The 27938-nt window shown below is 33.4% G+C and overlaps 1 protein-coding gene across 1 annotated transcript in view; it reads right to left on the minus strand.

The window, feature by feature from the left end:
• The window catches only part of PCLO (piccolo presynaptic cytomatrix protein), a 412549-nt gene that overhangs the window by 104380 nt on the left and 280231 nt on the right, over positions 1-27938 (minus strand). The window contains exon 10 of the mRNA XM_001160384.8: positions 22441-22566. Within this exon, the coding sequence (XP_001160384.5) occupies positions 22441-22566 (126 nt within the window). The remainder of the gene's footprint in view (positions 1-22440; positions 22567-27938) is intronic.

The raw sequence follows: 27938 nt of genomic DNA on the forward strand, positions 1-27938 counted from the left end.
ATCCACAATCAATTGAATGGACTTAGGAAGCTAGGGTAGTTGATGCACTTAGGAATGAGAAATGCTTGCCTTAACTGTTGCCTCCTCTGCTTTAAGTATTCTTACTGAATTATTAATAATTTAACTTCAGTTATGTTGATAACCTTTATGATATTCATATATTCTATACTGTTCTTTTTTAACTGTTACTTAAGTGTATCTTACTACTCAGATGATAGATTTTAACATAAAATATCACTTTATACTAGGAAAGTGTCTCCTAACAAATATAAATGCTATCTGAACTAGTGGCAAAATCATCATTACTGCCACCACCATCTCCACTGTACATAGATATAAGGACAATATAAATTTCATTTTATAACATAATTTGACAAATAAAATACCCAGAAGTTTGCATAGATTACTGAGGTATAACTTTAAAGCATGTGTAAAATGAGATAAAATGGAAATCATGTTTCTGAAAAAGAAAGTTAGAAGAAAGAAATCTCTCAATCAAAATTTAAGAGTAAAAGGAAAATTCAAATATATTCATCCTATAGTATAAGAAAATAAAATGTTTCTTTTGACAAAGGAGGAGAGAGGTTTTGTCACAACCCAAATATTAAAAGTATGCTTCACAAGAAATAATACAACATGGTCAATTGTTATGTATAAAAATGTTAATTAAAGATTAATATTTTAATTGAAGAGGAAGAAATACTTCCAAACTCATTGTATAAGGCCAGTATTACCCTGATACCAAGTCCAGACAAGGATGCTACAAAGGAAAATTACAGACCATTATCCCTGATGAACATAGATGCAAAACTTCTCAATAAAATACTAACATACTGAATTCAACAGCACATTAAAATGATCATCCACCATGATCAAGTGGGATTTATCATTGGGATGCAGCAACAAGGTTTCAACATATGTAAGTCAATACACGTGCTACACATTAAAAAAATGAAGAACAAAAAGCATATGATCATCTCAATAAATGTAGAAAAAGCATTTGACAAAATTCAACATCCTCTCATGACAAAAAACTCTCAACAAATTGTGTATACAAGGAATATACCTCAAAATGTTAAAGTCCATGTATGACAAATCTGCAACTAATATCATACTCAATGAAGAAAAGTTGAAAGTTTTTCTCTAAGACGTTGGTATCCATTCTCACTAACTCCATCAACATAGTGCTGGAAGTCCTACCCAGAGCATTGGGAAAGAAAAAGAAAGAAAATACATCTATACTGGAGAAGAAAAGGTTAAAATTGTCTATTTGCAGATGACATGATGTTATATATGGAAAACAGTCAAGACTCCATCAAAATACAGTTATAATTAATAAACAAATTCAGTAAAGTTACAGGATATAAAATCAACAACAAAAATCAGCCTATACTATACTCATCTTATGCTATGCACCTCTAAACACTGACAAACTATCTTAAAAAAGAAATTTTGAAATATCATATATGATAGCTACAAAAAGAAACTATTTGGGAATAAATTTAACCAAGAAGGTGAAAAATCTATGCACTGTAAATGATAATACTGATGAAAGAAACTAAAAAAGACACAAATAATAGAAAAAATACTATGTGCCTATGGATCAGAAGACTCAATATTGTTAAAATGTCCATACTAACCAAAGTGATCTGCAGATTAAATGCAATCCCTACCAAAATTTCAATGTAATTTTTCATAGAAATAGAAAAAAATCTTGAAATTCATGTGGAACCACAAGAGATATGGTGTCTATGGGGTGAGGCTTGGCTCCTCTGAAAAGGCAGGGAAGAGTGGGAAGGATTGCGTTTGGTTGTTTGAGGGCCAGCTCAGCTGCAATACAATAGAACACCAGGTAGATTTCTAAGATTTTTGACTCTGGTTCCTGACTCCCGGATGGCACTTTTGGACCCACCTGGGGCCTGGTGGACCTCACCACCCTGAAGGGAAAGACACAGGCCTGGCTGGCTTTGCCACCTGCTAATTGTAGAGTTCCAGGGCTGTGAGTGAACATAGGCAATAGACAGGAAGTGGTTATAGCAGGCCTTGGGCAAGATCCAGTGCTGTGCTGGCTTTAGGTCTTACCCAGTGTAGTCACAGTGATGTTGCCCACAGGGGTTCTTGTGTCACTCAACCCCCAGCTTTAGGTGGCTCTGAACAGAGAGAGAGAGACTTTATGTTTGGGAGAAAGTAAGAGAAGAGAACAAGAGTCTCTGGTAATCCAGAGAATTCTCCCAGATCTTGTGCTACACCACCAAGGTTGTACCTTTACAAGTCTGCCAGAACCACAGCATTACTGGGCTTGGGGTGCCCCCTAAAGCAGACATAGCTTAGACCATAACACCAAGTCATTTAAAATATCTGGAAAGCCTTCCCAAAAGGACAGTTACAAATAAGCCCAGACAGTAAAGACTATAGTAAATACCTAAGGGTCTTCAATGCCCAGACAGGAAAACATGACCTCACCTAATGAACTAAATAAGGCACCAAGAAACAATCCTGGAGAAACAAAGATATGTGACCTTTTAGACAAAGAATTCAAAATATTTGTGTTGAGGAAATGCTAAGAAACTCAAGAACACAGAGAAGGAATTCAGAATTCTATCAGATAAATTTAATAGAGTATGAAATAACTAAAAGGAATCAAGCAGAAATTCTGGAGGTGAAAAATGCAATAGATGCAACTGAATAATGCATCAGAGGTCTTTAATAGAAGAATTGATCAAGCAAAAGAAAGGATCAGTGAGCTTGAATACAGGCTATTTTAACGTACACCAAGAAGACAAAAAAAGAGAGAATTTTAAAAATAAAGCACACCTACAGGATCTAGGAAATGCCTCAAAAGGGCAAGTCTAATAGTTATTGGCCTTAAAGAGGAAGTAGAGGAAGAGATTCAGGTAGAAAGTTTATTCAAAGGGATAATGACAGAGAATGTCCGAAACCTAGAGAAATATATCAGTATCCAAGAACAAGAAGGTTATAGAGGGCCAAGCAGATTTAACCCAAAGACAACTACCTAAAGGCATTTAATAATCAAACTCCCAAAGGTCAAGGATAAAGCAGCAAGAGAAAAAAAAATAACATACAATACAGCTCCAATACATCTGGTAGCAGACTTTTCAGTGGAAACGTTACGGGCCAGGGGAGAGTGATATGACTTATTTAAAGTGCTGAAGAAAAAAATCGTTTACGTTAGAATAGTATGTCTGGTAAAAATACCCTTCAAATATGAAGGAGAAATAAATACTTAACCCAGACAAAAAAAAGCTGAGGGATTTCAATACCAGAGCTGTCCTACAAGAGATGCTAAAGGGGGTACACCTCAATCACAAAGAAAAGGACAGTAATGAGCAATAAATAATCACCTGATGGTCCAAAATTCATTGGTAATAGTATGTACACAGAGAAACACATATTATTATAACGCTGTAACTGTAGTTTGTAAACTACTCTTATCCTAGGTAGAAGATTAAATGATGAACCAATCAAAAATAATAACTACAACAACTTTTCAAGACATAGCATAATAAGATATAAATAGAAACAACAAAAAGTTAAAAAGTGGGGGGATGAAATTAAGGCATAGAGTTTTTATTAGCTTTCTTTTTGCTTGTTTGTTTATGCAAATAGTGTTAAGTTATTATCAGGTTAAAATAATGGGTTATGAGATAGTATTTGCAAGCCTCAAGGTAACCTCAAACCAAAAAGCATATGACATATATGCAAAAAATAAAAAGCAAAAACTAAATTATATCACTAGAGAAAATCATCTTCACTAGAGGAAAACAGGAAGGAAAGAAAGGAGGAAGAGAAGACCAGAAAATAAACAACAAAATGGCAGGAGTAGGCTCTAACTTATCAGTAATAACATTGAATGTAAATGGACTAAACACTTTGATCAAAAGATATAGAGTGGCTGAATGGGTGAATAAACAAGACCCATTGTTCTGTTGCCTACAAGAAATACACTTAACCTGTAAAGACACACATAGACTAAAAATAAAGGGAGGGATAAAGATATTTCATGCCAATGTAAACCAAAAATGGGAACCTAGAAATTAATAACAGGAGGAATTTTGGAAACTATTCAAGTACATGGAGTTATTACACTTAGAAAAAGTAGATTTCAAGACAAAAGCTATAAGAAGAGACAAAGAAGTTCACTATATAATGATAAAGAGGTCAATTCAGCAAGAGAATATAACAATTGTAAATATATATGCACCCAACACTGGATCACCCAGATATGTAAAGGAAATATTGTTAGAGCTAAAGAGAGAGGTAGGCTCCATTACAATAATAGCTGGAGACTTCAAAACCCCATTTTCAGCAGAAAATCAGACGAAGAAACATGAGACTTAATCTACACTATAGACCAAATGGATCCAATAGATATTTATAGAACATTTCAGCCAAGAGCTGCGGAATACACATTCTTTTCCTCAGCACATGGATCATTCTCAAGGATAGACCACATGTTAGGTCACAAAACAAGTTTTAAAACATTCAAATAATGGAAATCACCAAGTATTTTCTCTTACTACAATGGAATAAATCTAGAAATAACCAGAGGAATTTTGGAAAGTATTCAAATATATTGAAATTAAACAATATGCTCCTGAATGACCAGTGGATCAATAAAGAAATTTAGAAATTGTAAAATTTCTTGAAACAAACGATAATGGAAACACATACTAGAACCCATGCAAAAGCAGTACTGAGAGGGAAGTTTATAGCTATAAGTGTCTATATCAAAAAGAGAAAAAAGTTGAAATGAAAAATCTAATGACGCATCTTAAAGAACTAGAAAAGCAAGAGCAAACCAAACCCCAAATTAGTAGAAGAAAACAAATAACAAAGAACAGAGTGGAAATAAATGAAATCAAAATGATAAAAATACAAAAGCTCAACAAAACCAAAAATTGGTTTTTTGAAACAGATATATGAAAAGGTGCTTAACATCATTGATCATCAGAGAAATGAAAATCAAAACTACAACAAAATATAATTTCACCCCAGTTAAAATGGCTTATGTCCAAAAGACAGGCAATAACAAATGCTGATGAGGATGTGGAGAAAAGAGAACCCTTGTTCACTGTTGGTGGGAATGTAAATTGCTACAGTCAATATGCAGAAGAGTTTGGAGGTTCCTCACAAAACTAAACATTGATTTATCATATGAACCCACAATCCTACTGCTGGGTATATATCCAAAAGAAAGGAAATCAGTTTATTGAGGAGATATCTGCACTCCTATATTTATTGCTACACTGTTTACAACAGCTAAGAATTGGAAGCAACCAGAGCAAGACTCTGTCTAAAAAAAAAAAAAAAAAAAAAAAAGAATTAGAAGCAACCTAACTGTCCATCGACAGATGAATGAATAAAGAAAAGATGACATATACACAATGGGGTACTACTATTCAGCCATAAAAAAGAACAAGATCCAGTCATTTGTAACAACATGGATGGAACTGGAGATCATCATGTTATGTGAAATAAGCCAGGCACAGAAGACAAACATCACATGTTCTCGCTTATTTGTGGGATCTAAAAATCAAAACTATTGAACTCATGGATATAGAGAGTAGAAGGATGGTTACTAGAGGTTGAAAATGGTAGTAGGGAGTTGGAGGGAAGGTGGGGATAGTTAAAGGGTACAAAAAATAGAATAAATAAGACCTGCTATTCGATGGCACAATAGTGTGACTATAGTCAATAATAACTTAATTGTACATTTCAAAATAACCTAATGAGTATAAATGTATTGTTTGTAACTCAAAGGATAAATGCTTGAGGGCATGGATACCCTATTCTCCATGATGTGTTTGTTTATCTTTGCATGCCTGTATGAAAACATCTCATGTACCTCATAAATATATATACCTACTATTTATCCAAAAAATTAAAAATTAAAAAGTTATACTTTGCTTACTTTGCTTATATTGGAGTCAATTATACTACATGATTATTAAGAATGATATAATCAAAATTAAAAGGGTAAAGTTGATGTGTAATTTCTTTCATAATTAGAAATGTCAAAAGATGTAAATAACATAGAGAAGTCAGTTCAAACAACAAAAATATCAGTAACAATTTTATCATCCTGAGAGAATCTTCAAAGAAATAAAATTATGTGTCAAGTTATTTCATAAAAAGTGCAAATATTCTGTTCTTTATATCACAATGAAGAATTAGCAAATAATTCACTTTGACTTGGTAGATGTTTAATAAATAACATAAAAAATCAAATGTCATTTGATCCCTGAATTCCATTTGAAAAGTTATCAATTTCTTTAATAAATAGAATTCAATTTCAAATGTTATCAATCAATGTTAGAGTGTATACAATATCCTGCAATAATTGATTTTCCATTGAAAAATAAGAATTGACTAAGAAGAAAACAGTTTAACAGCAATTTCTGCCAACTGAATAGAATAAAACTTAACTATGTTCCCTCCAGCTTTCTAATATTCATGTAGAGAAATTCTTTCTCTAATTGTAAATAGGATTACAACTGTAAAAGTAATGGCAATATAGTTCTATATGAATTATAGAGGGTTTTCATATGTATACCATCTCATTGGTGGTTATTTCAGTTAAAAGGAGTAAAATTTAACCCATTTCACTTGTGGTAATACCTTTGGTATTAATAAGGAACACCAATACAGGACTCACACAGAAAAAGTTATTTTGCCCATTTTTTTTTCTCATTTTATCTTCACAGCAATCCAGTAAAATAGATAGGGTAAGCAAACCCCCGTTTTCACAATAAAACCCCCATAGTTTTAGAAACCACATTTGGTGGCAGTTTGAAAAGCCAGGTCTCCTCATTCCTCATCTAAGTTAAGTAATTTTGGTATTATAAAGGTTTTTTTAATTTTTAAGTTATACAGAATATCTAATTATAAACTTCTGGCTATTTTATAGCTAATATCTTAGATGTAAAGTGCATAATCAGTATAAATAAATATATTGAATTATAATAAAACATCACACCAAGTCCACAAATATTTAGTCAGTAAGTGCCAAAGAGGATACTAAATTCTGGGCCACTTATATCAATTAGTTATAATTTCTGACATGATTACTCCTACTATGGAGTAGGAACATCATGAACAAATGCTCACAGAAGGCAAATAACATCATGGATCTGGGATCAGAGTGGGGCCGGTGGGTGTATATATGGGAGGTGAGAATGGATAAAGATGAGTTTGTATAGCTGGAATGTGTTGTGGAAGGCTTACAGCTAAAATTTTATTTGGACTTAATTAATTTGCTAATATTAAGACATAAAAGGAAAGGTTTATAATAATTAGATCATTATTTTAAAAACATCTTGCCATTTGGAGAGGATGTATGCATTTCTCCTCCAACTTCAGCAGGTGTCAGTTTCTTTTGTGTTTTCTCTGTTTCTTGTACACACTTCTATTGTTATCCTCAAAACGTTATACTTTAATTTATTCACTTATGTAATTGCCTCTATTTTGACAATGGAGACACTAGTGAATGACAATTTGCTGAATGAATGAATGGATAAAATCAGAGACAGACTGGAAGCCCGGAGAATGGTTAAGATTTAACAAAAATAAGACAGGAATTCAAAATTGCAGTTGATTATTAATTCTTACATGAAATAAAATTTTCAGAAAATATTGTCATGATGAAAAAATAGGACTGCTGAGAATCAGTTCTTGGAATCAATATAGTACTTAAATTCATTTTTTCCACAGTTTATTAATGCAAACTGTCTAAGCGCTCTAAAATATTGAGAGATTTTATTCACCTTTGTTCTCATAAATAAAGTGATATTGATACAGACATAATTTTCTTAAATAAAGAAGTATTACAGAATGATTTTCCTTCATAAACATTAAAACTGTGGCTCTTGGCTGCCTTTGTCCTACTGAGATGCAAATTACAAATGATAGAAATAAAAAAAAAAAATTGAACTGCCACCTGTAGAACCACACAAATGCCGGGCATGGTGGCTTACATCTGGAATCCCAGCACTTTGGGAGGCCAAGGTGGGCAGATCACCTGAGATCAGGAGTTCGAGACCAGCCTGACCAACATGGTGAAACCCCGCATCTACTAAAAATACAAAAATTAGCCAGGCATGGTGGCTGGCAACTGTAATCCCAGCTACTCAGGAGGCTGAGGCAGGAGAATCACTTGAACCAGGGAGGCAGAGGGTGCAGTGAGCTGAGATCGCGCCATTGCACTCCAGCCTGGGCGACAGAGCAAGATGCCGTCTCAGAAAAAACAAAAAAACAAAACAAAACAAAAAACCCACAAATATACATTTATATGGTATATTTCCTACTAAAATATATGGATTTATTGTGTTAATTTAAAATAAGATGTAAGACTTAGATGCAAAATACTCTTGTTGGCTTGCTGTATTATGCAGGGATTTAAGTTTTTAAAAAATGGTGGCCGGGCGCGGTGGCTCACGCCTGTAATCCCAGCACTTTGGGAGGCCGAGGCGGGCGGATCACGAGGTCAGGAGATCGAGACCATCCTGGCTAACACGGTGAAACCCCGTCTCTACTAAAAATACAAAAAATTAGCCGGGCGTGGTGGCAGGCGCCTGTAGTCCCAGCTACTCGGGAGGCTGAGGCAGGAGAATGGCGTGAACCCGGGAGGCGGAGCTTGCAGTGAGCCGAGATCGCGCCACTGCACTCCAGCCTGGGCGACAGAGCGAGACTCCGTCTCAAAAAAAAAAAAAAAAAAAAAAAAAATGGTGAAGGGATTTTGGCTTATAAATGTGAATACCTAATAAATGAATGAACATATTGAGATCATTTTCATTAACTAAATACACATATTGTGTTGATACATATGTATAGCTATTATACATATATATAACTATTTCTTAACACCTCCCTGTTCCCACCTTGGTCTTAACTTATATAGGTTCTTAGCAACTCTCCTCGCTTCTACTCTTTACCTCTCTAAAACTATTCTTAATACAGCAGTAAGAGTGATCCTATTTAAACGTCATTCAGCTTATGTCAGGTCAATTGCGTCTCATCTCACATAAGTACACGTTAAAGTCCTTACAATGGCCTGCAAGATTTGAACCCTGCTACTTTTGGTATCTGCTCTTTCACGTGTTCACTCGGTTTCAGCCACGTTGGCTTCCTTTCTGTCTTGCTGTTCTTGGCACACACCAAGCATGCTCTTGCTCAGGATATTTGTGTCCTTGTCACTTCTCTGCCTATAATGCAAGACAACTCCCAGATCATTCTTTCCCCTCCTTGGTGGCTTTACTGAATTTTTGCCTACTTGCCAAAGCTTTCTCTTACCACCTCACCTCAAATTGCAACCACATCCTCCTACATGCCATACCCACCCTCCTTGCTATATTTTTCTCCTTAGCATTTATTACTGTCTAATATGTGATACTTAATATATTATATGGAATATATTTAACATTTATATATGATATTAATATTTGTTATAATCTGTCTTAGCTATTAGAATGTAAGACCCATGCTTTCTTCACTGAAGCCCTCACATGTCCAAGAAGAGAAATTACTTTATACAGTATGTACTAAAAAAAAACTTTGAAAAAATGAATGAATAAATAATGGCATTCAGCAAACTCAAGTGCTGTGGCTGACAGTGACTACGATTTGGGGAATGAGTAGAGTGTAAAAGGAAACAAAAGTAGCTTAAGAGAAAAATAAAGGAATCTTATTTTCCTTCACTACTCTCAATGAAATTTTATACACACACACACACACACACACACCCCTTTAATATGAATTTCTTGAGTACTGAAGTAAAAACCTGTATTCTTGTAGGCTATTGTTTCCACTTCGGCACTTATCATTGTATCTGGAATAGTACTCCATAACTATGCTGAACTATTAAAAATTAATTAAAATAAATGAGAACCTTAAAAGATCTGTATAGTTCCTGGACAGTGTCTTGCCCTCAGGAGCTTATAGTCTGCTCTTAGAAACTACCTGAAGGTTACTTGGAATTCTTTCGAGTGGGGGAAAAATCTGTAAGCTCCATTTAGTCATGGTGTTGGTTCTAATGCAAGCAGAGTCAACCAATGTATTCTGCATTTCTTTATTTCTGTATTTTCTTTCAATGAAACTAAAAGAATACATATATCAAAATTAAAAGGAAGACAAACATCATTAATTTTAAAAAAAGAGTTTTGGTCCAGGTGCAGTGGCTCAGGCCTGTAATCCCAGAACTTTGGGAGGCTGACGCAGGAGGATCGTTTGAGCACAGAAGGTCAAAGCTAGCCTGGGCAACATGGCAACACTCCTGTCTCTACAAAAAATTTAAAAGAATTAGCATATGTGGTAGTGCATGCCTTTTTACTACTTAAAATATTCTAAGCATGACATTATGTTTCCTATATCTTATTCCTAAATTTGATAACAATTTTGCCAACTATTATCCCAGTTATCCAGCTAAGAACACCTGGGTACTAAAAGTTTTAAAAAATCCAGGCAATAAGTACCAGATCTGAATTTAAATCCTGATCTAACTCTAAAAGCATGGCTGTCTAATAACCACTGGAGATACTAAAGCATTGGCTGATGGAAGATCTGGTATGGATATTAAAAAGAGAGGTTAGCATCCTTGCTTCCAAAGTAACCACTCCAAGCTTACGAAAAAGTGCAGTCTATTCCATGAAATATTGGTTAGACAAATCTGGAAATCTAACTGTAGGAACAATTGTTCCTTATGAAGCAATATCACTGAACACAGAAATACCTCAAAGTATGTCAACCTTGATGAAGGCAATCAAATTAGGATTTGGGGCATTGTACCACATAAAACAGGACATTATTAGTTTCCTTCATGCCCCTATCACAAAGATTATAATGTAAGCATAATTCTCCTCTGATAAATTTCAAAATAAATGGATAAAGAAGAGAAATATGTTTCTTTGTACTGGCAATGTATCTAATCACTAGTATCCTGATGTGGTGTGATATCACTACATCTTGAAAATAATATATTAGAACCTATCAGCCCAGGGACCAATAATTTGTATTTTTCTTCACAGAAGAGAGTTTCCTAAATATATATTAGAAAATCTTCATATCAACATGAAATGTGGTCTGTGTCATGTGTACCTAACGCACCAGCTTTAAGGAATTTTGAGAAATCTCATGCTAATGACCAATCCGTACCTGGTAATCCCCCTGGAACAAGAACAAGGAAGCTCACTCATCTGTGTGCTGTGTTTCTTGATCTCCAACCTTGATCACTGCCATGCCATCTGTAACATATGCCAAAAAAGCATAAGCAGAAATAGAGACTTTCTTGCCTAGGAGCATTCTTCCTTATGTTATGCTGGAGTGCGTCCTCTGTCCTCTAATAATGCTACTGGAATTAGCTCTTCTACCAAAGACTTTTTCATGACAAGGAATTCCAGAGGCCAACTTCTAAAATCAAAACCACCACTCCAAAAACAGCTAATTTCATCCTTACTTCAATCCCTGATTCTCAACAATATATCCAACAGCATTTTCTTGCCAGAAACCCTGTCAGTTCATCTTTAAGAAGAAGAGCAAGCTAGCTGGACCAATTTCACTCACCTACTCTGAAACAACTAAAAACTAAGAATATAAAAGTATGCACGAACTATAATTCATGTCACAGAGGCATTTCCTCACAGAATACCTATGGACAAACAATGAAGTTTCTCTCATTTCATTACAAGTCTTATGGCCTTGGACATGCTTACTTGCCATGTAGCTCTGGCTAAATCTATAAGCAAACATTGGATATCATTGGTTTTAGCTTTGTGCTCTTCCATGCTGTGTTACCACTGATTCATTAAGAATGTTCTTGAAGACACATTCAGATTTTAATGTTATACTTCTATCTTAGCTCCAAAGAGTTTTACAAAAATTTTCTAAATTTATCAATTATAATAATATAGATACAAGTTATCTTCAAAAGATTTTATTAAATTAACAAAGTTGAACAACTTATCAATATAAACAATTGTTTTAGGTTCATTGGATATACGATATTTAGTCCTTGTGGATTCATTGTTCTCTTACAAAAATTGCTGAAGTTTTAACAGTATCACGATGGTAATGTATTTCACAATTATGTTATAACACAGACAACTAGGATGAAAATTAATTTGGAGAACTAGTTCAAAAAATCCAGTGATTAAATAAAGCTTAGAACCAATGATATGTATATAAAAGTTTAGATTTAGTCCATGATATTAACCAAGTAAAATTGATTTTATCTATATTTTCTACTCTACCTTTTCTGGAGATATAATATTGGCATAAATTGATAAAACCATATAATATTGTTAATAAGTTTAACAATTGCTATGGATAATTGTTTTAATGTCCTAACTCTTGTTATTGTATTAATTCAGAATACAATGACTAAGTCTCTAAGTAGAGCAAAAACCTGCATTGTGAACTTATTGAAGACTCAACTGGACATGACTATATGTCTAATTTTTTTCCAAATTAATCAGTCTCTTCAATGAAATTACTATGAAATCTCAACAGAGATTGTCATGAAAATTGAAAAACAGATTCCAGAATTTATATGCAAAACCAAAGGGTCAAGAATTGTTCCGAGAGCATTCTGACAAACGGCTCTAGGATGGATCCACCTACGAAATGCCAGGATTTAATTAAATCAATTAATTAATTGATTTAATTAATTTAATTACAATTAAAACAGTGTGATATTGGTGTAGGGATAGACAAATAGGCCAGTAGGATAGAAAAATAGACCAGAACAGAGAACCTGGAAAAGATCTGTGCATGCATTTTAAAACTTAATATATGACAGATGGGACTAGTAGATCAGTGTGAGTAATAATACACTATTCAAAAAATGGTGCACAGTAGTAGTAAAGAAAAATAAGAAAGCAATCCTATTTAAAACAGCTACAGTATAATGAAATACCTAAGAATAAATTTAACTAAATAAATGAAAGATCTTTACAATGGAAACTATAAAATATGAAATATCTTTTCATTCTTATGTGTCCTCTTCAATTTTTTCAATGGATAAAAAATGGAAAGGACACATAAAAAATGGAAAGATATTTCATGTTCATGGATTGAAAAAGTTAATATTGTTAAATGTCCACACTATGCAAAATGATCTGCAGATTCAATGCAATCTCTATCAAAATATCAATCAATGTCATTCTTCACAGAAATAAAAAAAAAATTTCTAATAGTTGAGTGGAACCACAAAAGGCCCTGAATAGACAAAGCAATCTTAAGTGAAAAGAACAAAGCTGGAGGCATCACACTGCCTGGCTTCAAAATATACTACAATGGTATACTAACCAAAAGAGCATGGCATGGCATAAAAATAGACACATAGACTAATGGAACAGAATACAAAACCCAGAAATAAGTACATGCATTTACAGCCAACACAGTTTCAACAAAGGCACAAAGAATATACGCTGGCAAAAGGATAGTCTTTTTAAGAAATGGTGCTGACAAAACTGGATATTCATATGCAGAAGATTAAAATTAGAGCATTATCTCTTACATATCAAAATAAACTCTAAATGAACTAAAGACTTAAATTTAAGACCTGAGCTTATGAAACTACTAGAAGAAAAACATTAAAAGAATACTCCAGGACATTGGTATGGGCAAAAATGTTTTGAGTAAGACCTCAAAAGCACAAGCAACAAAAGCAAAATTTGACAAATGGGATTACGTCAACCTAAAAAGCTTCTGCATGGCAAAGGAAACAATCAACAAAGTGAAGAGACAACCTACAGAATGGGAGAAAATATTTGCAAACTATCCATCTGACAAGGGATGAATAGGTAGAATGTATAAGGAACTCAAACAACTTAATAGCAAAAAAAACCCCAAATAATTTGATTTAAAAAATGAGCAAAAGATCTGAATATACATTTCTCAAAAGAAGACATACAAATGGCCAACAGATACATTAAAATGCTCAATATCACTAGTCATCAGGGAAATCCAAATTAAAACCACAATGAGATTTCACCTCACCCCATTAAAAATGGCTCTTTTCAAAATAGAGATGCTGGCAAGGAGATGAGAATAGCAGATGCTGGCAAAGACTTGAAGAAAGAGAAATGCTCATACACTGTTTGTGGCAATGTAAATTAGTCCAACCACTATAAAAAACAGTATGGAGATTCCTCAAAAAACCAAAAATAGAACTACCATACAATACACTGATCCCACTGCTAGGTATATATCAAAAGAAAGGAAATAAGTATATAGAAGAGATACCTGCACTCCCATGTCTATTACAGCACTATTCAAAATAGCCAAGAGATGGAATCAAACTGTGTTCATTAAGAGATGAATGAGTAAAAACTGTGGTATCAATACATAATAGAATATTATTCATTCATTGAAAGAATGAAATCATATTATTTGCAGCAACATAAGTGGAACTGGAGGACATTACGTTAAGTGAAATAAGCCAGACACAGAAAGACAAATATTACATGTTCTCACTCATATGTGGGAGCTAAATAAATTGATCTCATTAATATAGTAAATAAAATAGCCGTTACCTCATGTTGGAATGGGTGGTGTGGAGGGGGGAATGATGAGGGATTGTTTAATGAGACAAACGTACAGTTAGATAGGAATAACTTCTAGAGTTTGATAGCACAAAGGGTGACTATAGTTAGCAATAATTTATTGTATATTTCAAAGTAGCAAGAAGGAAAGATTTTAAGTGTTCCCAACACAAAGAAATAATAAACATTTGAGGTGATGGATATGCCAATTATCCAGATTTCATCATTACACATTATGTGCATGCATGAAAATATCACATATACTCTATAAATACGTACAACTATTATGTGCCAATAAAAAAAATGACCCAGAAGCATACAGCCCCTCAGGAGCTGAGCCACTCTAGAGATGGCTCAGGGATGCTTGTTGAAAAAACAAGACAAAAGTCCTGTTAAAGTTTCTGAAATATAAAGCTTTAAAAAATGGTGCATAGGAAACTGATTATACATATTCAGAAGGAAAAAAAAACTAAAATATGAACTTTCTACTTTGGACCACAGATACATTAAAAACAACTTAATTCTGTGAGCTTAAGAACATTTCTGAAATGTAACATTTTACAGTTTTTAGAAGAAAAAAAGAATAATATATTTAAGACTTCAGGGCATGGAGAATTTCCTAAACAGTACAACACATTTACAAAACTTAATTAAAACAAAATGACAAGTTTAATTAAAACTTCAAATTTTACAAAAAATAAAGAGACAGAAAATAAAAATATAAGCCATACACTGGGAAAAGGTATTTATATCCTCCATATTTGACAAAGGATTATATCCAGAATATATAAAGATGCCCTAAAATGGTTAAAAATACACAAACAATCCAATCAAAGAACAGGCAAAAAGATGAGTCAAATCTCAGATGAGAAAAATCCACAAGCTCACAAGATTAATAAAATATGATCATACTCAGGACTACTGAAGGAAAAGTAAATGAAAGCAACAATGGGAAACCATTGCACAACAGAGTTGATAAAAGGAAATGTAAAGAAAGAGGAACAAGTATGTATAGAGATGAGAACACTAATTTGACCCTGACAAATGTAAAAACAGTATGAAACACTTGGGAGAGAAATTTGGAAAAAAACCAAACTAGTTGAAGAAGCCACAGAACATTCTTCCACATTATTTGACAAGATTGATAGTCATTATAACACAGAAATTTAAGTTGTATTGTAGAATAAACTCCTAAACATGGTCACAAGGAGACTACATGAAAAACTAATTATAGCATTGTTTAAAGCAGTAAAAATAAAGCAAACCAAAACTATAATGTCCTAAATAACCAGGGAATGCTTAAATTAAACTGCAGTGGAGACATATAGTAACAGAATTCTACCCAGTAGTGAAAATAAATGAACTAGAGTTACATGTACGTTTTGATTAATCTCCAAAACTTCAGGTGACTTAAAAGTGGCACAAAGACATGTGTGGCAAGATATTCTTTAAATAAAATTTTTCAAATAAGCAAAACGAATCTTATATAGTTGTGGATACATACATAACACTGTAAAGAAATGGAAGCAAAAGTATAACCCGAATTAAGTCTGATATTTTATCCCGGGATAGTAACAGAGGTTTGTGAGTTGAGGGGTGACTACAGGAAGCTTTTACTAATTTATAGGGGCCTATTTCTTTTTAAAATATGGAAGAAACATGGTAAAATTGTAAGACAATGAAACAGTATGATAGGTACATGGCTGTTTGCTATATTATTCTGTAAGTTTTTTTTTTTTTTTTTGCACATTCGAACCTTTTTAATGAAAATTACAGGTCATCGCCTGATTAAGTGTTAAATAGCATGCATCAGACCATGAGAAAGCTGAGACACTCCATCCCCCATCCACACTCCCGTCATCCTCTTCCACTCTCATTAGAATCAAAGAAGGAATCACAGATGTAAGGTGATGCACTGGGCATCTTAATAAGTGAAATAAGAAAAAAGTAGGAATAAGCTATGTGAGTCTTATACGGCAATTTTGCTGACTGGGGAAGAGGCTCAGTTTAAGGAAGGAACATCATGTCCAGTTTTAGGCATTTTAAACATCAAACCTTGTGCCTACTGTGTAATGCAGAAATTCGACTATTGAGTTGTTTCAATGAAAATTTACAAGACTGAGAGCAAAACACATTCACTATTAAGTGCAAATGAATCACAAACAGGCAGAAAACACTTCCACATAGTACTTGCTATTTTGAGTTGAGATTTTAACTTCTAATCCAAAACTCCTCTGTTTTGTGTCCTCACCCTTGCTCAACCACAGAATAAAGACAATATTTTGGATCTTCTGGACTAAAGAACTGGCAGAGAAAAATCTCCTTCTCATACTCAGTCACTGCACAGGAAGATGGTCCTGTAGTTCTAGATTGGGGGGGGTTTTCTGTCAGTAACAACCCTGTCCTCTCATCCCAGAGATCTGAATTTAAATTTAAAGCAAAGTAACACTGAGGGAAAAAATAAACCTAAAGTAAATGTATGTAAATATATGAGCAGTTAAGTTCAAGGTTGTGAGAACATGTGCCCAGAGGTAACTTTGCATTTTGTATACTATTTTAAAAAGATAATCGAAAGGTTTAGAAATATTGATGCTGTCTTAAATGCTTAAATTTACATGATTAATTACAAATAGTAGTGTATAAACCGCACATATCGTTTTATTTGCTTCACACAATCCTGCGAGGAGTGACATCTTAATAAGTATCCTACTTTTGAAAACAAAGGTTTTTTTTTTTTAAATCACTTATTTCTTTATATATTGCTTGGATCTTTGCTACTGGCATTGTGCTGGACACAGTATAAAGGAAAAAAAACTGACAAGGTCAAGGTACACAATAGATGTGTGCACAAAGTGGTAAGGAACACAGTGCAGGGGCACAACCTCGGTTCACTGCAACCTCTGCCTCCTGGGCTCAAGTGATCACCTTGACTCCCAACGCAATGAGATTACAGGAGTGAGCCACTGTGACGGGCCTGAATCTGGTCTGTATCAGAGTCAAAAAGAAGTTTCCATTTGTCATGAGATCTTGACAATTGTATTATGAATTTCCCAAATTTGGAGAGGGTTGAAACATTGATCTTAGGTGAACATATGCAGATAGTTATTTTTAAAGAATAAGCATGTAGTAAATTCAAAACTTCCTAAAATTGTAATCAGTAGGTTTTACCTAGTAAAACAGTCAAGAGAAAATACAGTTATTTATAGAGGAAGCATTTATTGTTTTAAGTCTATTAGGTAAGATGCTGGTTATATTGAACTTAAATATAAAAAGGTATATAATAATTAATCTAGGGTAAAGATTTAAAATGAAAGTTGTTAATATATATTCAAAGTCCATATATTCTAGTACACTTTTAGATGCTCAAACTAGTTCAACAAGAAATACCAATGACAAAGACCAAAATGAGAGACAACATTGTATACCATTGAATACTCCATCATTGCTGAACATCTCACAGCCCCAACACTGTTGGTCAAAAAATTGTTACAATTGTAATCCTAAATCAAATAGCAAGAAATAGCACTTCAGAAACTTAGATTTGTAAATTCCCCAGATCTTTTGTCTTCATCTTTTTTACAGAACAAAGACTAATTTATGCAACTAAAATAAAGAATAATAGGTGGCAAAAGATTATTCTCTGTCCAGTATTTGTGGTAGGAATGTTTACTAAATGTTACTGGAAAATAAATGTTAAGATTTTGGGATATTATAATCCTTCAAGTACTTGATTCTCTGAGTTCTTTCAGGAAATCATTGTAGATTGATTGACAACTAAAAAATTGGTTCAGGAAATTTTTAATAGTAAAGTTCTTGAACTGCATTTTTTTATTTTAGGAGATGGCACACATACCATTAGGAGTGTTTTAAAACCATTTTCTTGAGTATAATCTAATGATTTTGCAATAGTAATTATTGCTAATTCTCTAAAACGTAACATTCTCCTACATTATGTAACAAGGTAGACTAACTTGTTTAGAAACTAGATTTTTCAAAAAAAGATTGAATAAAAATCTTTTTTTCAATCAAATAACCAGAGCAGTCACTCAGCACCTTCAGAATAGTACTTGGCTTATGAACATCAGAAAACCTATATGATTGCTCCATATATTTTAAATAAATGCATCGAGACAACAAAAGCTAGAAGGAATTTGAAAATACTCTTGCTTTCCCAAAGCCAACATAGTCAGAGTCTATGCCACTGAGTGCTGCAAAAGTGTTAAAATGTTAGACTCTGATGTCTTAAAATCCTGTTATATGCTAGGTAGCCTGATTTGATCATTCCATAATGTACATATGCATTGAAACATCACATTGTAACTCATAAATCTATACAGGTATTATTGTCAATTAAAAATCAAAATAAAACTATAAAAATAAAAGCTATACCAAAATATTTTTAAAAGTCTGTGATAAGAGAAATGAACAAACTCAGGAAAAGCAGGAGACCTAGCTTTTCCGAACAACAGCTTTGTAGATTAGGGTAGAAAAGAGTACACTCTAAGAATTCTATTGCCAACCAAGTTGTCATTCATGTTTAAATAAACTGTAAGATGATATTGAATCTGTAAGGGCACAGTCTATATAATTCTGTATTCAGAAATACAGAAAACAAAGATATATATCAAAGAGATGATCAATTTCCAAGTCTGCCTGGAAGTCATTAAACAGGTGGAAAAATCCAATTACATAAACACATCATCTATTTATTTACATATGTATAATTTTTCCTTAGGAAAGAATTAACTTTAAACTATGAAATGTTCAACACCCTTATTGCCTTCAACAAATACATTTAAAAAAATCAATAATCATGAATTTTTTTTAATTGGAAAAAAAACCTCCAGTGATATATAATTGGCATCATGATAATGCCTCACATCAGGCATAAAAATCAAGGTGGTATCTCAATCAATCTACTGCTTTGGAATTTTGGGATAATCCATAAGGGGTTCAGGATGAAGGATATAGTGTATAAATTAAACACAGAACTATAGACAAAAACAAGTATACACACACACACACACACACACACACCACACACACGTACCAGTAAATGTACTGGTCTAAACCAGGTGAATACTTGTGAATACCCATTTGGACTTGTAAACTTCTAGCTAGTTAATCTTTGGATATTAAAGGAATAAACCTTTATCATTGTCACCTGGTAGTGTAGAATACAGGTATAAACTTTTTGAGGGTGAGAAAAGATATGATGTACCATATGTTAACATTATTCCCCAAAATATTTAATGTTCAGAACCAGGATTTAAATATTGACAGTCAAGACAGTATCGTGAATCTATCCTGAATAGAAATATTAACAGGTAGTTTATTAAAGAGCTATGTTGTAAGAGTAAATACAGCTGGAAATCATAAATAACAAATTATGGATTTGGAGTATACAAGAACTGGACTTCAATCAGAGGATTTATACTCATAGAAAGGCCTCACTTAACACCTTGGCAAAATTTTGAGAGAATGAATAAATAACATAATTAATCAAAATAAAATCTTAAATCATATGCATACAGTTTTTAATGATTTCTCACTTAAACCAATTAAATTGAAAAAATATTAGTTCCGAAATAAAATAAGAAGGATTTAGTAGCAGTCTTAGAGCTTGTAAAATCACAAATACAATTTTAGATTTACTTTTGTTTTCTCTCTTGAGATGGTATCATATCTATTTTTAAAATTAAACTTATGAACTTAATAAAGGCCACCTAGACTACAAAGTGCAGAGAGCATCACTTCCTCATAGAATATACTGCGTTGATATTGTCTTTAGAATCATGCTGATTTGTAGTATTTGTTGATTTTCATGGTGTTAATCCAAAAAAGTATATGGTATTTTATTTATAAATTATTCAAGTATTTTTGCCAAATGATACTAGACACAGTTGTTATTGCAAATGTTATTTTAAAATAAAAATGGCATGTTCATTTTTTTCTTCTAGGGTATACTGTGTGAAAGTGATCCTATCACTCTCATCCTTAAAAATGGGTCTTAATTTATATATCCTTATTAGACTGTAACACCAAAAATTATCATTGGGCGTGAAAGGGTTATAGTCATAGAAAACGCATATGCGCCAAGTACTTTGCTTATAACTGTTATTTCTTTATTCATACAGTCTTTCCTTTCATTGAGCTATCTGGCAAGCTCTCCTAACTTCTCCTCTTTTATGAATGCCATTAGAATATTTTTAATAATGTGCATTTATTTATTTATGAGACAGTCTCACTCTGTTGTCCAGGCTGGAGTACAGTGGCATGATCTTGGCTTACTGCAACCTCTGCCTCCCACGTTCAAGCCATTCTCGTGCCTCAGCCTCCCGAATAGCTGGGATTACAGGCTACTGCCACCACATCCAGGTAATTTTTGTATTTTATTTTTTAGTAGAGACAGGGTTTCTCCATGTTGGCCAGGCTAGTCTTGAGCTGCTGGCCTCAAGAGATCCGCCCGCCTTGGCCTTCCAAAGTGCCTCCCAAAGTGGGATTACAGGTGTGAGCCACCAAGCCCAGCCAACAATATGCTTTTAGTTATTTATTTGGTGATGTGCTGGTAAGCTGGCATTCTGAAAGCAAATAATTAAGCAAGCAAGCAAATAAAAAGGTTTGAGTTATAGCATTTGCCGATTTCCACATTGTAAATGCTGCCACTATAGCCAATTCAAGCTATCATCATGATGTTACTGAATTTGAAGTTGGGAAGAGATTTGTACAGAATATCTTATTGATGTGGAGCAACCTGGCTCCAGCATAACATTGTGATGAATAAATACTGCTTCTAATTTGTGTTTATTCTAATAGTCTATCAAAATGTCCAGGGACATTTTCTGGTAGGTTCCAATATATTTAATTTGAGAAAATCACAGTGAGTCATTTTTAGCATGATTAAAGTTTTTAAGCAACAGCAGACAAAATTGTATTAAACTATGAAATGACAGAAAAACATTTTTTCAAATAATATTATATTTAGAGTAAAAATAAAAAGGTTGTATTTACTTTGTGACAATGTTCATTATAAAAATATCACCAAAACCTTGCAAATTATATTTATGTTAGAGAATCTGGAGAATGGAAACGACCATACTATGTGATTGACAATTGAAAATTTTCATTATGTATTTTGAGAATCTAGGTCTAATATTTTACTGAATGAAAATGATTAAGTACATATTTTATGGCCCATTATCTCCTACTCTAATGATCATTACTTTAAAACACTTTTGATGTAATGAGGCGATTAGTATCTAAAAATAGACCACACCTAGTACAGGGGTTACCAAATGTTTTCTGTAAAGGGCCAGGAGTAAATATTTTAGATGCTGCAGACCACACATTCTCTGTCATGAATGCAGTTCTGCTATTGTTTTGGTAAAGCACCCAGGCTTGATATGTAAATTAATGATCATGACTGTGTTCCAATAAAACAGTGTTTACAGAAGCAGGCAGCAGATGGATAAAGCCTGTGGGCCATCCATAGTTTGCTTACCCAACCTTAGTGTGTACTGGATCATTTGATTTTTTTTGTAGCTCTAATTTCAATATAACTTTTCTTGGTGTTTGTGAAACATTATCACAGATAACTAAAGTTTTTTTTAATAAAATTGCCCCAGTCAGTAAAAAAGTTTTGACTAGTGTTTCTTAAACAAGATACTTCTGTAGCTAACTGCCAAAAGGACAATGCAATTGAAAATAAAATGAATATATTTGTGGACATATTTTCTTTCACATTACTATACCAAATTTTCACAACTAACCATAATGAGAGAGGTTTACCTACACAGAGAAGGATGAGAACATTTGCATATTAAATTAAAATGTATTTAATATGAGTGCATTCATTTTATTTTACTGTAAAATTCCTTATTCTTACCTTCCATAAGCTTCCCCGTCTGTTCCGCACTTCCCCCAGGAAGAATCTTGGCAATATAGGCTCCAATTTCTCCACTATGTCCTGGGATTTCTTTACCACCCACAATTCTAATTCCTAATCCATTACCTGTATTAAACAATTAGCAAATTATTAGTACTAATTTAAGAAGGGACAATAGTTATCACAAGTTACAGAGAGCACAAAAAGTAGGTCTGGTACCCAGAAGCTAAATATAACATGAATATTGGAAATGAACACCAAAACCAAAGTATGTTATTCTGATTTCAATAATATAAAATAGGATTTTCTGAGATCTTGGTAGACTCTCCAATGATTGACCTGATATTAACAAGTAATTTTCCTAATTCAGCCATATTCAGTAATATACCCAGGACTTGCCAATTTTTGACTAGGTATTTTGTAAAAATTTTATGAGAGGATGTTCCCAGAGCATACAATTCACTTATGAGACTAAGGAACATTTTACTTATAGAAGAGCAGTAATGACTATTCAAAATTGAGAAGACACAATCCAATCATACATACAATTGTAATTTATAAAGTGAAAACATGATCATAATTTATAAATTATTTATTTTTCAGCCTTAATTAACCAACTAATATTGCTTGGGTATTAACCTGACACTTTCTACAAGACATGATAAAATTATTCTTGACTGATGAACATCTTAGTAAACTGTTTCTTACTTTGCAGTACAGGTTCTTCTGGAATTAACCACATGAAAAGACCAGGGTGAATAATTATTATGAGAAACCTAATTGAGATAAATATAAGTGTTGATATTTTTAGTTTCTGTGTTTTTTAAAAAATAGCTAAAAATTAGCAAGTATATAGAGCATGAAACATACCTAAACGTGGAAAAACTACAGTGAATGTACTGTACTGTAATCTTATGGGACATTGTTGCATATATGGTTCATCATTGACCAAAACATTATGTGGCACATGAGTACACTTTAATGCATAGTGGTTTTAAGACCATTATTTTGAAAGGCAAGAAGCAAACACATATTAATCATGACAAATAATGAAATATTTGAATAGCTCTATTCTTTTTATTTTTATTAGAGACAAGGTCTCACTATGTTGTCCAAGCTGGTCTCAAACTCCTAAGCTGAAGCAATCCTCCTGCCTCGGCCTCTCACAGTGCTGGAATTACAGGCTTGAACTCTTTTCTTTTAAAGCAGTGGCTCTCAAATGGGGGTGACTTTTCCTCCCAGGGTATATTGGTCCATGTCTAGAAACATTTTTGGTTGTCACCGTGGAACGATGCTACTGGCATTTAGTGGATAGAGGCCAGGGATGCTGCTAAGCATCCTACAATGCACAGGGTATATTCCTAGGATTTTCTAGGCCAAAATGTCAACAGAGCCAAGGTTGAAAACCCGTGTTTTAATGAAAGCAATGCATGTTAATTATTTTAAACCTAATGTGACTATTGGGCAATCTTGAATTTTTAAGCTATAAAAATTAGAAAGATTGACATTGTTGTAAAACTAAAACAAGAAAATCCTTTTGCAGAATTCCTTCTATAGTAACAAATGGGTTACAAATATGGGAACAGATCCTAAATAACACTAATACTTTAGACACATATTTTGGGGTTTTCCTTCTATTTGAATATCTTTAAAAATAGTTTTTCTTTTCCCAGCAAGTCCATATCAGAACTTAGAATCCACAAATAGACTTAAGATTGCTATAACTTATAAAGGTATGGCTAAAAGTGTAGTTGCAGGCTGAGTGTGGTGGCTCATGCCTGTAATCCCAGCACTTTGGGAGGCCAAGGTGGGAGGATTGCTTGAGGCCAGGAGTTCAAGACCAGCCTTGCCAACATAGGAGACAGAAACAGAAAACAAACAAAAAAGTGTAGTTGTGGAACTTCAAAATCTATTCATTGGCATGAAGGACTTACAAAAATTGGTTATAGTTTCATTCTGCAAATGACAGTGTCTTAAAGGTGAAGTAGTTGGGTCCTTAGAGTCATTTGATTTCTAGTAGCTGAGCACCTTCTAAAACCCTCTGGTAAAGGATCAGTGATGAGAAACTGTAATTATAACCATCTCAATAAAGTAGCACAGGCACGATAATTATTTAATTTTGTAATGTATAATCTCACAACAGTGACTTCAAAATGCTTTTGAAATATACTTCATAAGCCTCATGTCTTTGGTAAATAGAATAATACAGTCATGACAATCCTGTGAGAAATGAGACTATATACATAGAAACAATTTCAGTCATATAGTTAATTTTCAACAATTACTGTTCCTTTTGTTGACATTGCTGCTATTGTTTTTGTTTTGAGACAAAATTTCACTCTGTTGCCCTTGCTGGAGTGCAATGGTGTGATCATAGCTCACTGCAGCCTCAAACTCATGGGCTCAGGGATCCTCCCACCTTAGCCTCCTGAGTAGCTGGGACTACTACATGCCACTATGCCCACCTAATTTTTTTTTATTTTTAGTAGACACCCAGTCTGGCTATGTTGCCCAGGCTGGTTTCAACCTCCTAGGCTCAAGTGACCCTTTTGCCTCAGCCTTCCAAAAGTTCTGGGATTACAGGTATGAGCCACTGTGCCCAGCTGCTATTGTTTCTCATGTAGACAATTAAGTTGCATAAGAAGATCAAGAAATTTTTGAAGAATAGAACATTAGAAAATAAATAGACCCAGGAAAAATAACATTTGTTTGTTTATTTTATAGTAGCTGCTTCTACCCTAATTTGAATGTCATGAAAAGAAATTGAATTTATATAATTTTAAAGAATTGAATCTGGATATTTTGATTTCACATTTCTACAGTTGTACTGTAATGTTTTATATTTCAAATATAGATAAAATGAATAAAAATATTTCTATAAAAATCTAACACCACTCCTCAAATCTAGAAAGCAGAATACCAATAGAATTTTTTGTAAACTCAAGAAGCAACATTAATTTTGAACTGAAATTCTTAGAAGTAAATGACCCTTGACAAGTGATGTGTATAGTATCATTGTTTTTCAACTTTTGACAAATTTTTATCAACATAAGGTCATCTCTCTGCTTTTGTTTCATCTCAAAACATTGATGAAATGCTTCTTCAGATGCCATGAAAATGGTCTTGTTCTTGTTCTTGTGTTCACAGTATGACAGCACACAGAGACATGTAAACCAATAGTTACTCCAGATAACATAAGTGCTTTACTAAAAAAAGAAAGTCATAAGTTATGGTAATTTCACAATACATAAGCATATCTGTGGTTAAGAAAGTCTCATAGAGAAGTTTAAAATTTAGAAAACCTTCAAAGGTTGGGATATTTATAGAAAAGAGAAATTCAATGATAAAAGTGGCAAAACCATTAAGAAAATGCATTACCTCTACTAACCTTAGAATTACAATTTAAGTCTCTATGTACATTATAAGTATTTGATAAATATGCTACTTTGGAGTCACTTTAAAAATAAGCTATGCACAAAACAAACATGAGCACACTAAGGAAAAATCTTTACATTTGCATTTAAATTTACAGATTACATCTAATTTTATGTGTTTATTAATCTGCTACAATGAAAGCTCTGGTATTTTAAAGTATCACAAAGAATGTTTTATTTTCAACATTAAAATATATACTAAAATATTATGAGGTTATAATTAGAACATTACATTTGGATAAAATTAAAATACTTGTTTAATTTCAATACCCTCATATCCTGTATCTAAGCATCAAGGGAAAGCAAAATTGATATTAATGAACGTACTGTATCTTATGAATAGTTTAAATCAACTATGTTGATTTTTTATAATAAAGTTATCCTAGAATAAAAATATATTGCGTAGTTCAGTCATGTCATTGGTTGGGCTAAAGAAGAAGACAGATTATGCAAATAATAATGCCTATAAAATACCAAGAATAATAGAAAAGTCCCCAAAGGATAGTTCATTAAATTTATTTTTATGTAGTTTACACATTACTTACACTCTTGAGTAAGGCTGTGAGAATTTAATTTTATATTATTTCACTGACTTATCTCTGTGTTACAAATTATACATAAAAGTGTTTAAGAAAGTAAACCAAATTATATTAAAAATTCATAGTTATTTCCCTTTTTGTCCTATCAAATGAAACAGTTTGTTCATTAATTCTCAAACATGAAGACCTAAAGAATTTTCACTATTTATCCAATTATTGGTCAGTATTTAAAAAAAAATTCCTATAAACACAACAATGTACATCAATCACCTTAATAACAATCCATACTTTACAGTTTTCAGCAACATCAAAACAGAAACAGCACACTCATGCCAAGTTTAATCCAACTCTAATCCTGAGTATTCCAATAATAAATTCACTTATTCCTATTAGCTTTTTCTTATCCAGCCAATTGCTCCAGGCATGAAAATTGCTGTTCAGCATCCTTTTGTTTCTAGTTTTATTTTTTATTTTTTATTTTATTTTGAGATGGACTCTCGCTCTGTTCCTCAAGCTGGAGTGCAGTGGTGCGATCTTGGCCCACTGCAACCTCCGCCTCCAGGCTCAAGCTACTCTCCTGCCTCAGCCTCCCTAGTAGCTGGGATTACAGGCTCCTGCCACCACGCCCAGCTAATTTTGTGTATTTTTGGTAGACAGGGGTTTTTGCCATGTTGGCCAGGCTGGTCTCAAATTCCTGACCTCAGGTGATGCCTGCCTTGGCCTCCCAAAGTTCTGGAATTACAGGCGTGAGCCACCGCGCCTGGGCTTTTTCTAGTTTTAAATATACATCCTTTATGTACGTGAAAAATTTGAAGAGAACAATTCATCTCACATTTCCATGAACTTGCATTCACACCTCTTTTCTAATGTAATCTAAATAATATTAATATTAAAATGTTATGTACAGTTCAAAGAATGTACAAAAGCCTGTCCATATTCACAGTATATTGCATGAGATGAGTCCAAGATGGCCTGCCATATGACTGAAATGACCATTGGCATGGGAAATAAGGAAGACGAGTAAAAAAATACACAAAAATGACACTGGTATTCTGGCTTTGTGGAACACACTTTTCAAATGACAGATGATGCATGCTGTTAAAGTAATTTTACTCAAAGCACATAGGATTTTCTCCTCTTTATAGACTTGGAATAATTCCTACCAAGAAAATTTGTCAGGACTGCCACATTCACAAATGCATTCTTCATTCATATAATGACATAAAGATTTTCTTTTTTCTTCATTTTAGCTTATATAAGACAATTGCAAAATTAGAAGCATAAAGACTAAATCTGAAGGGTTTGCCGGATACTTCTATAAAAGGCAATGAAAAGGAAATTCATTTCATTTAGCAGTACTTAGGGTCCAAAACAAAATGATTATTTGATATGAAACTGGATGTCACAAAATTGGAAAATAGGGTCACTTTATAGGTTTGGCCTTGATACTAAATTGATGGCAGGCCAGGACGTGGGGTGAGGTCATACACTATGGTGTTAAAGAAAATTCTTTTTTTTTGAGAAA

This window comes from Pan troglodytes, chromosome 6 (genome assembly GCF_028858775.2).
Source record: "Pan troglodytes isolate AG18354 chromosome 6, NHGRI_mPanTro3-v2.0_pri, whole genome shotgun sequence".
Taxonomy (NCBI): domain Eukaryota; kingdom Metazoa; phylum Chordata; class Mammalia; order Primates; family Hominidae; genus Pan; species Pan troglodytes.